This window comes from Plodia interpunctella, chromosome 3 (assembly GCF_027563975.2).
Source record: "Plodia interpunctella isolate USDA-ARS_2022_Savannah chromosome 3, ilPloInte3.2, whole genome shotgun sequence".
In the NCBI taxonomy this organism is placed as follows: Eukaryota; Metazoa; Arthropoda; class Insecta; order Lepidoptera; family Pyralidae; genus Plodia; species Plodia interpunctella.
Genome location: NC_071296.1, coordinates 5,324,780 through 5,339,097, shown reverse-complemented (window position 1 = coordinate 5,339,097; position 14,318 = coordinate 5,324,780). Strand labels below are relative to the sequence as shown.

Genomic DNA, 14,318 nt, shown 5'->3' with positions numbered 1-14,318 from the left:
CTGAAACATATTATGATTGTGATCAAGTGCTGATGAAAGGAAAATACGTATACCTATATATATATATGTATAATTAACCAAACAAAAAAAACTTTTAATAAAAGATCGAGCTGACCATTTCCCCCTGGCAGCACCCGTTCACGAGTTGACGCGTGAGTCAGCCATCGCGAAGCCAACCACATTAGAGGGAACCTCCCGACCCGATCCCGATCCAATAAAAGCTCTCACACAAACTACGCAATGTTCATTCATTCGAGTCGGCATCTGTCTGAGTTCGGCGATAGTGCGTAGCCGACATCACATTGCAACCATTACATTATCACAAACTACTGTTGACACTCTGCAACATGTGGCACCAGGGATTAATTTTGAATACAGTTGTTAATCGTAATTTTTCTTACATATTTATCTTATTATTTTTTATTTATTTATTAACTTATTGTTTCTGCAATGCCTGTATATATTAAATATTTTATTGCGTCCACAAAGTTGACATGATGGCATACAAAGTAACGTACATACATACGTACTTGATTCCCTGAATTTATGTGATAAATCTATTTGAAGAACAATATGATCTTCAATGTAGGCGAGCTTCCGGGTAAAGGTTGAAGGTGGAAACATTATATAGGTACTATGACTGTAAGAATTATGTAATCTCAGACTACGGACTATATACCGTGTAGGTGCTAATGTGACCCCTCTTCAGGAATCCGTAATACCAAACAACACAAAGTAACGCAAATAAAACACGACAAAATATTTTAGTTCACAAAAAGAGACCTTGTACCAAATAAGTTATTCGCCCTCTAGTAAGGAATCGAGGTCGTTTATGGAACAGTGTAAGGGGATAAGCGCGGAACATTTGGCGTAGCCGAGTGGAATGAAACCCACGACCTTGCTAGGGCGAGGTCATGCCACCCCCGCAGCGGAGCTCCTCCCTCGTCAGCTACCTGCCACCTCCGCGGACGTCACTCGGGACCCTCAGGCCTACATAAACATCAGTATATGTAAAGGGTGACCTTAATTTTAAATAGAAGGTCAAATGGTACAAAAGGAAAATAATTCACTAAATTTAATTTGTTCGAAGTGGGTAATAGTCACGTGTACTGGACATTTACGCCTATGCCAATGATAAATTTTATTTGTTCTTGTCAACAATATTATTTCTTGGAAATTATATTCGTATCAAAAGGCTATCTTCGAATTGTTCCACACACATGCTATTATATCATACTTTATACATTTTTGCTTCGTTCATTTGCTGTTATCCTGACTGTATATGATAATTTCACAATTTCATTTTAAATTTTTAGGGAATATATAGAAAGATCAAGGTGATGAAATAAGACTATATAGCTAAGTGTTGCTGAATATTCCTCTGGAGCGGTACCCGGTAGGTTTGCGAGTGGAAGCCGAGTTGGAGCGTTGACGGCGCTGGTGCCCTTGGCCGTGATCGCGCTCGATATAGCCCGGCCGCCGCCCCCGCCTCCCCACACCTCCACACACCCTTGTCTCCCTACTCAAACCACCTTCTGAATTTCTGATACTGTCCGGATATTTCTGACAAAGAGCCACGCTTAAGATGGCTGACTAGCCCAGTTAACTAAGAAAATGCGAGGCCGAAACCTTTATTATAAACCTTTATTTAAGAGCGTATTAAGTTTATATTATAGATATTGAAATAGTTATTCATTATTAATAGTCTACCTCTTTTAGAATGGGTAGCCCTTGAAATGAGGATGTGGTTTAAGGAGTGAATGCAGTAGCTAATATTACTAATATACATCAAATATATGTATTACTATATACTTATATTATTATATACTTAGCAAATATATTTCGCCACATTCTGTTTATTCTTTCGGCAGAATTACATCCCACGGCTCTGTATTTTTAAATGAACCCTTCAAGTTGAAGCAATAAAAATGAAGCCGACTAAAGGTCAACCTTTCCGTACAGAGAAAAGAGCTATTCATAACATTGGTTCAACTTATATATAGCGTCAGAACTAAACTGCCTAACTACCTCTGACTTAGCTTTTACAATGATCACCAGAAAGCCTATTGAGAAACCCCCCCTGTTCCCGTTGCACCTCCTCGCAATCGACAGTTCGCATTCCTAAAATGTAAACAAGTAGGTATGTATGTACCTACTATTCAACATTAGTTACAGCCATATTTTTTCTTTTTTGGTGATCTATCGTTACCGGCGATGTGATTTGTTTATTATTGTTATTCAATGAATGTAAGATCATTTTGATTTTGCACTTATTATAAGATCATTTTGAGTCAGTGCTGTTTAAATATATTTTGTATACCCTATACCTATAATTCGGGACTAATACATAAACGAAACCACTTCGATGGCAGACGGCGTAGTTAGAGCGAATCGGAATTAGACACCAAGGTCACAAAGCCGAGTGATATCATTTGTATGGCGTGTCTGTCCGTGAACTCTGCTCGCCGCCAATGACGCACGAGGCCTCAAATATCACCCTGACCTTCCTTGTAAAAATTATCTTTGAAATGTCAAATAATGGGCCCGCTGCAATTACCAACAGTCAGTCGTTATTTAATTAAATAACACTCTGATATGGCCCTATCCCTTTAATGTATATGCTATTTGACGTCTTGTGAGGTACTTTATTCATAGGCGAAATAAAACATGCTTGTTGTATAATTCTGGTAAAGGTACGCTAATCAATAATGGTAAAAAGATTATTTTTGTTTGTAATTAATAAACTCAAAAACGAATGGACTGTTGAAATTTTGTACAGAGACAAACTCCTTCAGGAGTAACATAGGGTACGTTTGTTTATTATGGTTTTACCCGAAGCCGTCACGGTCATCTAGTACCAAATAAGTAGATTTTTCTTTTTTTTTTAAATTTTAACACACATTGTACGTATACGACTACACTCGCCCATCACGCATTCGTTAAAAATTCATACATTCGTGCCGAGTACGCTCTGCACACGGATTGAGTGTGCATAGGCCTTAAATAAAAGTCAAATCTTCCAAACAAATTATTTACAAATGAAGTATATTCAGTAAATACATCAATTAAACTTATCACTTAGCTTTCTTTCCTTTCCTTTTAGGTGCTTTAGTCACCTTGGGCTTGGTGGCCCTGGCCTTCTTGCCGCGACCTTTGGTCTTCTCCTTGGCCTTCTGCGCCCGCATATCTTTCTTCATCCTCGGGTCGACTACCTTGTACTGACCCTTGACTCCACTCGGGCGCTTCATCCGCTTAGCCGTGTTGTGTTTCTTAGCGACCACATAGGTGACCTTCTTCTTGCCGTCCGACTGAGCCTTTTTGTACAGCTGTCTCACTTGCTGAGCTTTCTCCCTTTCGGACATATCTGCGTTTTCCATCACAGCTTCCACCTTCTTCTTCGCACGCTCCATTCGCTTTATCATACGCTTCTTCTTTCTGGCTTTAGCTTCAACAACTTTCTTGATTGGTCTCACGTTTATATCTTGAAGCCGATTCTTGTATTCTTCTGTGTATTTCTGAAACATGTATTTAATTATAAATTAACATGAGAGTTACATAAGGGCAACAAGTAATAAAAACCCAACAAAACATCACAATATTTCCTTTCTCCGTTATAACCGTTGTTCGCCGCGAACGTAGACCTCGGAAACACAATAATTTTTTACAAAACTGTGAATATTTCATAAATTATCGCGTTACAAACATACATACAAAAAATTTATTTTTGCTCCAAATTGATTTGTAGACTTTGAAATTTTGCATACATGTAGTTTAAAGTAAGGAGAAGGACATAGGGATCCCTTTCATCCCGGAAAATTAAAGCGTGCGAAGCCGCGGGTAAAAGCTAGTAAGGAATAAACGTAATAAGAACGTCATAATGTAATCATAACCAACAACTTTCAGCCACACACTAAAAATATAACATCATGAAAAAATAACATCCTTTTTGGCAGTCCTATAGGTACATTTAAATAAAAATTAGAATGCCAGACTTTTCAACGATTAGTCTTTTTATTTAGAGCAAAGAAAACGATATTTTTAGTAGTTTGATATTTTTTGATTGAGACTTGACACACGGCTACATACAAAATATTAAATCGTAAATAAAACAAACCTCAGGAATGACTACTGGTTTATGCATGTGTTTCTTCTCATCCTCCACAAACCAATCTGGCAAGTTGGTGTCATTGAATGCGTATCTGTTCCAGGCATCGTCAATAAGATCTCTCTTGAATTTCTTTGATGTCGCTATCATAGTTCCCAGTGCAAGAGCTTCCACATCCATTTTCATCACTTTCTTTAACTTTCTTAACTCTGAAAGTGCAATATTATGAAGATAACTCTGTTACAATAAAAAAGCCTAAAATAAATCAACTAAAGAGTATGTGGATCATAGTAAACATACAAATATATGTCTCTATTATTCTACCTATTAGAAATTGTTTAATTTAAGTAAAATACATTAATGGTTACAAGAACAATATTTATCTCAAAGGAAATCAATTTTCAAATGAGCAATGCTAAGGGCAAAAGCATAAAAAACTACCTGGATCTTGAGATACAACTTCGAACTCTTCTTTTTTGCCAGCTTTGGCGCCAGGTTTGCCACTGGCGGGCGCAACTGCCTCTTCCACGTCATAATCACTATCTGACGAATCATCGTCTGAACTGTCTGTATCACTATGTTTCCTTTTATTTACATTTGTAATGTTTACATCTTTTATGGCAACATCCTCAGAGACCTTTTTGCCTGTAATCAATTAAATTACATAAATAATAAAAAACAAAATAAAAAACCATACATTTTAAATTTATTGAAATTCAAGAATAGGTAAATTTTCTTCTCGGTTACGGCCGGTTATGGCTATGGGATATTTACCTTTATCCTTATATGTTTCTGCCAATCTATCCAAGTCCACTCCCTCATCATCCTCTTCATCAATATCTTTGAAGGAATCTTTTTGGAACCAAAGCTCGGCTTTCATTGATCTTTTAGATATAGGATCGGTGTTGTCTAGATCCGTCAAGAGTGGATTATTTTTAGGTATTATTGGAGTCCTTATATTCTGGCTATTTCTTAAAGTGTTCAGTTTTGTCAGCTTTGCAATTTTCTTGCTTTCATTTTCCGAGTCTGAAAATGCTGTAAAAATACACAGTATTATATTATTTTTGAACTATTTTTAATTAGAAAAATTAAAATAGTAATTATATTTCTACAGAAATCTTGGGTCACGGATTCCTGTATAAATATAATTGCCAAATGACATTATTTGCTAGCTTAAATGTTGCAGCTAAACATACATCGACGACTTAAGAATAAAAGTACGTACTTATGTTAAAGTGAAATCGTACAGTATTTAATTTTTCATGTGATTTTGATAATTTGTTTTAAAATAACTTATTTTTATCTTGTTATATTAGCAGACGCGTAAATTAATAAACAAAAATACCAAGTGAATCTTTTTCCTTTTCATCTTCTGAATCAGAGTCCATCTCTAATTCACTGTCTGAGTCTTTGTAGAATAGACCTGATGAATCTAACTTTGAAGCTTCCACATCATACTTTACAAATCTATTTTTCACTTTTAATTCATCATCAGAATCATCACTGGCGTCGGCAACAATATCTGGTTGCTGGTCGACTATGTGTGACATTTCCTGGAAATTAGACAATCTTGTATACGAAAACTTGATTAAATCGAGTTGCAATATAAAAAAGTACTTATACATTACATTCAAGACAGTATAAGTGCCTTATTATAAATGGCAACTTAATGCTATTCATTATAGCTAATTATTTTCTACTATAGACCATTCTTTCCATTAGGAGAAATATATATTTTTCGAGGTTTTAATATATCATATAGTGTGCTATATATTAGAGGCACGTTTTCTTGGATACTCAATAGGTACTCCACTCATAAATATCGATCATGGTAGACACAGTTGCAGTTAAGCACAGTAAATAACAAGTATTATAAGTAGTAAGTAGTAGTAGTAGTAAGACTTATGATGAAAAATCAATACAACATAGTTGAGTTCGAGTATAGCACCGAAGTTAAATAATCTTTTGAATTTCAATAATAAATTTACGCAAAATATTTACCTCAGCATTTTTGATATCGGACAACTTGAACATATCATGGCTCTCCAAAATAGGACCATCGTCGCCTTTCAGTACCATCTTTAGGTTCATTTTCTCTGCTAATTTTTGTCGCTGTTTATTCAGTTGTTTTCTCTTCCTCTTGGTTAGCCGCCGGTCCTCATCCTATGAAAAAAAGTGATCATTCACACTGAAGTTAAATGGCAATGTCAAACATGACTGAAAAGTTGAAGAAAGAAAATTCCATGAGACATTGAAATTGGGACCAAAAAAATAAGAAGTAAAATTAAACCTTTACAGCATAAAACTGTGTCCGACTCCAGAAAAAAATGTTCATAAAACAATGCAAACATTAATAGATGTACTTAATGTCAATTAATAATCAAGTCAGCATATTAGTAACTAAGATGGCCAAGTACCATTTACCTGAAGTTCAGCTATCTTCTCATCAACATCATCTTCATCATCCTTTTCCTGGCCTTCAACTTCTTCGCTACCGTCAACCTCAATCTTAGCCCCATCACTTTCTGGCTTTCCTTCCTGTAAGAGCATAGTTGCGATTTGGTAATTTTCATCATTATGTATAAATCTCATAATTCAAGAGATTTAACATACATAAATTATTTCAATAACACTTACTCATATGAAATGAAATCTGCAAGGCCACAGTTTACCTTGATCACATAGTATAAAACAAAGTTGTATATTAAAGTTGTTGTTGTTTCTAAACACTCAAAATCATGCAATAGATTTTGATGTAGTTTTCAATATTATTCAAACAATTTATTCCCATATACATAAATGAAAGTTATACCAGCATTCCAGCAACGTAAAGTCATAGCAGACAGACTTCAGATGACTTGAATAAAATCTGATCAATAATTAACACACTCAAAAAGAAAGAAAGAAGGATAACATGGAGAGATGGGCCGGGACTCTAACAGCTCATATACTTAAAAGAAAGTACCTGAGAAGATTTCCATTCCTTCATTTGCTTCAACCAGCTGAGCAAGGCCTTCAGATCCTTTCTGCCAAGAACTTTGATATCCTTGCAACAGATCTTTATTTCTTCACTAGTCTTGGGATGTTCCAAAATAGTCTTGTCATCCAGAACAATCTGAAATAATTCATTAATAATTAAACAAAAGAATCATAAATGGAAAGTGAAACAAAGTTCTTTAAATTGATATTAACTTAATTCAAATATATCATTATTCAAATATTCATTGCTACATAGTCATTTTAGAATATGCTTTCTGTTATGGTAGGTTAAATTTGGTAAAATAAATAAAATAAAAACCTTACCTCTGAACACTCTTGAAGCAAATCAATATGATCATCTTTACTCATAAATTCTGATAATGGAACTTTATGATGTGTAGTGTAATCATTTTCTCTATATCCTTCTGCTTTGGCCTTCTTTTGCTTTTCCGGGTGTAATAAATTGTTATGTTGTTTTTTAACAATCTCCAAATCTTCAAATACATATTTTGGATCAAGGAATTTTGGATCAATACTATCAGGAGCTACATATCCTTGGCACACAACAAAAATCTCTGAAGATTCATTACGAGATGCCTGTGGTTTAGTTGCATGAACTTTTTTAAAAAATTGTTTCAATACCCATAATAGCGCATGGTAATCCTTTGATCTGAATACTTTAGTAACAAACCAACCTCCTTGCCTTAAGAAATTCGTGGCTAATTTCATAGCACTTAATGTGAGACAAGCTTGTTGATAAGCATCGTGAATCCAATTGAGACCCACATTTGGAGCACCATCATGAAGTACGATATCAGCTTTCCATGTTTTAATTTCCTTCTTGATTGCAGCTTTGCATTTTTCTGTAGTAATATCTTCAGTGAGGCCAATACATCCAGGCACGGTCTTAATAGGAAATAAATCTACACCAATCACTACACTGGATACAGGCATATTCTGATGAGCCACCTGCATCCATCCACCAGGAGCCGCGCATAAATCTATGCATACTCGCGACTTTTGAAGGAACCCAAATTTTCTATTTAACTGTATTAACTTAAAAGCAGCTCGTGATCTATAACCTATAAAATAAATATTAGATTGTACTTTGTACTTTATTTCAATAAAATATATACACATTGGGACATTTGGTTAAAAAATACGTACAAAATTACTAATTCTTTAGTTGCATTTTATATGCAACTAAAAATAATCTGTCAAAATTGTTGTAAAACAATTTAACTCACCAGTTTCTTTTGCCAGCTGATAATATTTATCTTTCCGCTGTTTTCCTACTTTAGTCTTTTTACCCATTGTATATTTCCAGTGTTTCTAAATGTAATTTATCATAACAAATCAACGTGTTTTGAAACGAATACGACACGAAAGGAACAGTATATTTTTGAGGTTAGAATTTATGTCAATGTCATAAGTTATTTTGGCTGTTTTAAGGTGTAGACCAATTAAAAAAAAAAAGGACTGGAAATACCACAGACCATTTAACCTTAAGACCGCGAATCACCAGCATATCCATTCGCCAAGCTTATGTCGTGATACTACATAAGATCGGGCCCCGCCCCTTTACTTTGGTTATACCGCCGGCGAGCATTGAAGTGAAGGCTGTGCCAGTTTGCTCGTAAATAAAAACAATATCAAAACAATGATGTCGTATTGTGCTGTGAAATGGTGTGAAAAGTTTAGCTCAACGTCCAGTCTAACAAAAGATGGAATCACTTTTCACCAACAAGTTATTATTTTTTTATTATTATTTAATTTGATAATTTTCCAAACCATTTGTTTTAGAAACAATAATAATAAATATATCTAGGTCTTTCTTTCGCACTTAAATCAATATGGCACAAACATATAATTATCTCGCTCTGCCTTGGCACGTGTAAGGTAGTGACGACACATAAGATATCATAATCGACCGATGAACTGATGATAATCAATGATAATGGCGCTAGTGTGCGGGTATGTAACGCCTCATGTTTATATATTTTTTTAATTACTTGACCTTGCATAATAGCCTATTGAGAAAGACTTGTTTGCTTGTGATTACGTTTGTTACTTATTTGCGTCTTCACGTTCAAACGGATGGGCATTTTTTTTAAGAAATTTGGTTTTGTTGAGGTAGCTGATACCTTGTATTTTTATCTTTAATACCGAAAAGTTTGCGATACTTGTAGGATTTGGTCAAAAAGTCTGATAGTCAATGACGCTTTATAAAGTATGCGCAGGGATGCCATGGTTTTTCCTAGAGACGGTGCGGTTATTCGAAAAGGACGTAAAATGATTTACTCGGAGTCATAGTGAAATGTAGACGAAACTTTGGTTAAATATGAAAAAGTATAATTCATCAAAAATTACGGCCTACTTTTAGTTAAAATATGTCTCTTTCTGTCAATGTCAAATATTGTAAAGTGCTAGCACTTAACATAATTTGAACTCGAAGTAGGCCATACTTTTTTATGAATAATAAACCCTTAAATTTTAAAGATTCGATTCTATCTACGTTACTTACATATTGTATAAGCTCCTGGGGAGGAGCGTGCAAGACCATATTAATTAAACTTGAAAGAGCTCAACGAGCTCTTCTCAAGGTCTGTACCTCCAAGCCATTTTTATATCCTACATTCCAACTATACCAATATTGTGAAGTATTATCTGTCCGACAGCTATACATCCTGCGGGTCATTACTCAACAGCACGGGAATACTCGTCATAACCCGAACCTACGTAACCGTCTTGTAGCTACCTCTTCTCTCTTCTCTACGAAATTCGCACATAGATTTCCTTGTTTTACCGGACCCTTTTTATACAACAATGCTCACTCAAAATTAGCTTTGGTAACACTTTCTACCTTCTCTTGTAAAAAATCTATCCATAATTATTTGTTTTCCCTTAATTACGACGAAACGGAAAATCTTCTACATCCTCTTATCTGATTCGTTATTTATTTATGTTGGTACGTATCTTATGTTTACATGACTTATTTCATATTACACATTACTGTAGATCTTTAAATTTTTACTAATTTTTAACCCTCATTCTGAATGACAAGTTATGCGTCACTCTTTATAATTTAGCTCGTAAGTTCATACTAATCATCCTTAAAACGGTAATCCTTCAGAAAATTGTAATACTAATGAAATGTATGTACCTAATTCTAATTCTAAGCTGTAAGAGCATGGCGCACTGTTACACAGGCTTGAGTCTTTAACAGACGCCAGTCTCCACCAATATTTTCTATGTTTTTTGTAATTTTTCTGTGCCTATGGAGACGAAATAAATACTTTTTTACTTTACTTTTTTACTTATTTTTTATGACCGGCGCCTAACGGCAAACCTTTTTGAGAATGTCTAAATAAAACAAATTGTCATAAAATTTATCTCAATAATATTTACTATAATGAACTATAGTAAAAAGATCAAATAAATAATATATTGCCTTTTCTTTATATTATTTTTCTGTTGCAATATTGTATTGTTAGTCATACAGATATATATTTCCCGAGACCTCCCGACGATAATTTTTTTTCTCACTAATGTGGGACATGTGTGCCTGGCCTTAGAAATTCTCGATTGAAGTCATTGTGTTGCCAACACTAGTAAGTTGTCAAAACCTTGTCAATTTTGATGTATTTTTGAATTCTCCAATGAGAGCTAAGCTACCTTCCCCCGCACCCCACCACAAGTTAGCGATTGCGTTTTCATACTAAAATGTATCTAAGCGGAGTCTTAAGGTTAAATGGTCTGTGGGAAATACAGATTTCTTGTTCACGATTGCAAAATCGTTGACTAAAATGGCTACCTAGTTTTTAAATTATTTTACCCTGTCTTATAATACTAAACGAAAAATTTATATATTTGTGATCGCGTTTTCGAAAACGGCGCTAAGGATTTCGTTAAAATTTGAAATATAGGTGATTACGATAAAAGTCAATCTGGCTAGGTCCCATAACTACTTTTCGCTAAGTACTATGTAACAAATTACACTGTTTATTACTGCTCATGCCTGTACACCCGAAGTCTGTGCCACGATACGACGACGTTGCAGTATATCTGTATGTTTGCGGATGCAGATGGCTTTTACGCTGTGCTTTCAAACGGTACATGACATATTAGTATTACTTTTCTATTTTTGTCTGTTCAGGGTAATCTTACAGCAGATCCAATTTTAAATAGAGCACAACAAATTTATTGAGCACATCACTATTTCAGTATGTAAACAAATTACGACATTAAAATTATAAAAATATGTATGGAACACAAATATATGAACAATTATTAACATTTATAAATAAATTTATGTTTTTGCTTAGTTTTTTGAATTGAAATTATTTCAATCGCCTTTTCAAAGAAAACAACTAACTAACTTATGAATCAGCCGAGGTCCCAATATTTCAACACCCGAATATGTTACATTTACATGGTTTTATATTTTCATAAACGAATGCTTACATAATGAAAGGATTAGTAAAGTACTCTAAAATAAACATTTTAATCGACATAACAAAAGGCGGCAAAGCTTTTGTGTACCTAACATCAGTGCTGTACTCTGGCGAGATAAATGTGCAGTAATACTTCCTATTTCAAGTGAAAACATCATCGTCCTTCAGACAAGAACGAAATGTGCGAAGTACGTACTTACTAAATCCATGTGTGTTCAGTTTTCATTGGTCAATTTTGTTTGAATCGTCGAACACGTGTTGTGTGCGTCATCTTTAATACAACAATATTGCCATTGTAAAAATCGAATTTATGTATAACTTTTTTGTTAAATTAATACAAATCCTTTGTGTAATACTATTTTCCTTTATTTTTCGATAGCGATGATCATCTTGGCTATCTATAACGTTAATTAGATAGGTACATTTTCAGACAAGTTCAATCATCAATAACTTTAATGTTGCCATTTTAGTACTTTTTTTCGTCGACACTACTGTACTGTCAATGTCAAGTCAAGTAATCAATAAATATTTGCTTTGCAAGGTTTGCAAGCCACAGACCAAGTCCAAATATTCGTTGCGAGTGTTGATTTTACAAATTCTAACATCAGCGGGTGAAACAGTATAAAACAGAAGTTTATCTTTAGTGAATCTGATAAAATTTTATTTATTTGCCTTGATTTTCAGTGACTGAAATACAATAGTCTACACTAAACAAAGCGCCCTCTATTCTAAAACTGTGCATTTTACGTAAACTACATTTACCTACGCATTATTTTCTGACTTGCATCAAAAATTCGTGTGATAAAACAATTACTTTGGCTCAACATGGCTCCAACTCTTCAAACCTTCATAAACAGCTTTCAGAATCGCCTGTAAGTATTTCAATTTTATGTATTACAGAACCAGAAATAGAACAAAGTAGGTATAATATGTAGGTAATGGAGTACCTACCTACGTAGGCACATACAAATACGAGGCCATTTACTATTCTAGAATGTTTGATTTAGATATAGTTTATTTACTTAATTAATTACACGTTAAACGTCTATGACAACGTAATTATGACGAAATGAGTGTGATGAAAGTGAGTCACTACTTATGTAGGTACCTACTTACTACCTAAATATATAGTGCATTGAGACTAGGTATGATTAGAGTATTTGTAGCTGTCTCTTTAAATTTCTTTGTATTAATAATGATTTCGGTACCTACTTATTTTCACACATCTGTGTCTATATACTAATATAATGCTTTTTAATGACATCACAATAATTATTCTAACTTACATCATGTCTAAATCACAGGGAACCCCCAGTTCGTCAGCATCTCAAAAATGTTTATGGCACACTAATGATGACTTGTGGGGCTGCATCTGCTGGAGTGTATGTAGACATGTTCACAAGATTCCAGGCTGGATTCCTCTCTGCTATCATAGGAGCAGGACTCATGTTGATGCTTATTGCTACACCAGATAATGGAAAGAATACAAGTCTGCGTCTTGGCTATCTTTTAGGATTTGGGTTGACTTCAGGTATGTAGGAACTACTATACATTTCATTGTTTTTTAGTTCTTTAATCACCTGAATAGGTACACTTACAAACTGGCATCTATTGCGCAGAATCAAAACATAATAAATTGAATTGATTGATTTGTATTGTCTGACTGACATATTTGCACCAGTTCTTAAGGTAAAAATAACAGCTACCTATTTGTCATTTTGTTTGTCATTTTGTTTGCAGGTATGAGCATGGGTCCTTTGATGGAGTATGTCAGTGTTATTGACCCATCCATAATTGTAACAGCTTTGATGGGAACAACCCTGGTGTTTGTCTGCTTCTCCATAGCAGCCATGCTGGCCGAGCGTGGAAGCTGGCTTTTCCTTGGAGGCACTTTGATGACATTGTTGACATCTATGTCCTTGATGACCTTAGTAAACCTGTTTATGCAGTCTCATTTCCTTTATCAAGTAAGTTATGTGTTTTATGAAGACATATACATATATCTAATAAAAATAATTTAAGTACTCTAGAAATTAGTAATTGATAATATATGTGGACTGAAATATATTATTTTTATACTGTGTATCAGTGGTATCAGTACCTACTATCAAAATAATTTGTTTAAACTTTTTTAGGCTCACCTTTACCTTGGACTTATGCTCATGTGTGGATTTGTACTCTTTGACACTCAACTCATCATTGAAAAACGTCGCATGGGTAGTAAGGACTTTGTACAGCATGCCCTTGAACTCTTCATAGACTTCATTGGAATTTTCAGGAGACTAGTCATTATTTTAACTCAAAAGGTAATTTTATATATTGTTATAGTTGAACTAAATTTGTGTATATTAAGCATACATATAATGCATAAAAATATACCTGTTGAATAAAAAGTATAAGTATCATACAAAAATCATGTCAGTATTATTTTTTCAGATGCTAGATAGTTTGTTCATATGGGTACATAGCATCCTCATTTTACTTACAGATAGAAAATATATAATATTATTTGACCTTGTAAACTCACATATAACATTCACAAATTGTGACTTTATTCCAGGAAGAACAAGAGCGTCGCCGCAAACGTGATTAAACATTTTATAGCTATTACTGAAGAAATACAAGAAGGTATTTTAGCTACAAAATCTCAATTTCGACAGAGATAAAAGTAAAAATATATTATTCACTACATTAAGTTTGGGAAATTGTAAGTTTTATTTATGTAACGAACTGATGAATTAAATTCTTTGTTTTAAACTAATTTATTTTATTTGTTTAAC

At 34.2% G+C, this 14,318-nt stretch overlaps 2 protein-coding genes across 2 annotated transcripts; one reads left to right on the top strand and one right to left on the bottom strand.

The window, feature by feature from the left end:
- Positions 1–3,017: 3,017 nt before the first annotated feature.
- Positions 3,018–8,507, bottom strand: LOC128682764 (uncharacterized protein). Its single transcript, XM_053767586.2, has 10 exons — positions 8,332–8,507; positions 7,409–8,166; positions 7,071–7,220; positions 6,530–6,643; positions 6,107–6,268; positions 5,451–5,658; positions 4,880–5,140; positions 4,547–4,750; positions 4,115–4,314; positions 3,018–3,515 (listed from the first exon to the last, which is right to left on the bottom strand). The coding sequence occupies exons 1-10, from the start codon at positions 8,396–8,398 to the stop codon at positions 3,075–3,077; spliced, it is 2,565 nt and encodes an 854-aa protein (XP_053623561.1). The 5' UTR covers positions 8,399–8,507; the 3' UTR covers positions 3,018–3,074.
- A 3,532-nt stretch (positions 8,508–12,039) lies between these two features.
- Positions 12,040–14,295, top strand: BI-1 (Bax Inhibitor-1). Its single transcript, XM_053767630.2, has 5 exons — positions 12,040–12,410; positions 12,843–13,069; positions 13,279–13,505; positions 13,674–13,844; positions 14,099–14,295. Exons 1-5 carry the CDS (start codon positions 12,364–12,366, stop codon positions 14,129–14,131), a joined length of 705 nt encoding a protein of 234 aa, XP_053623605.1. The 5' UTR covers positions 12,040–12,363; the 3' UTR covers positions 14,132–14,295.
- Positions 14,296–14,318: the final 23 nt, after the last annotated feature.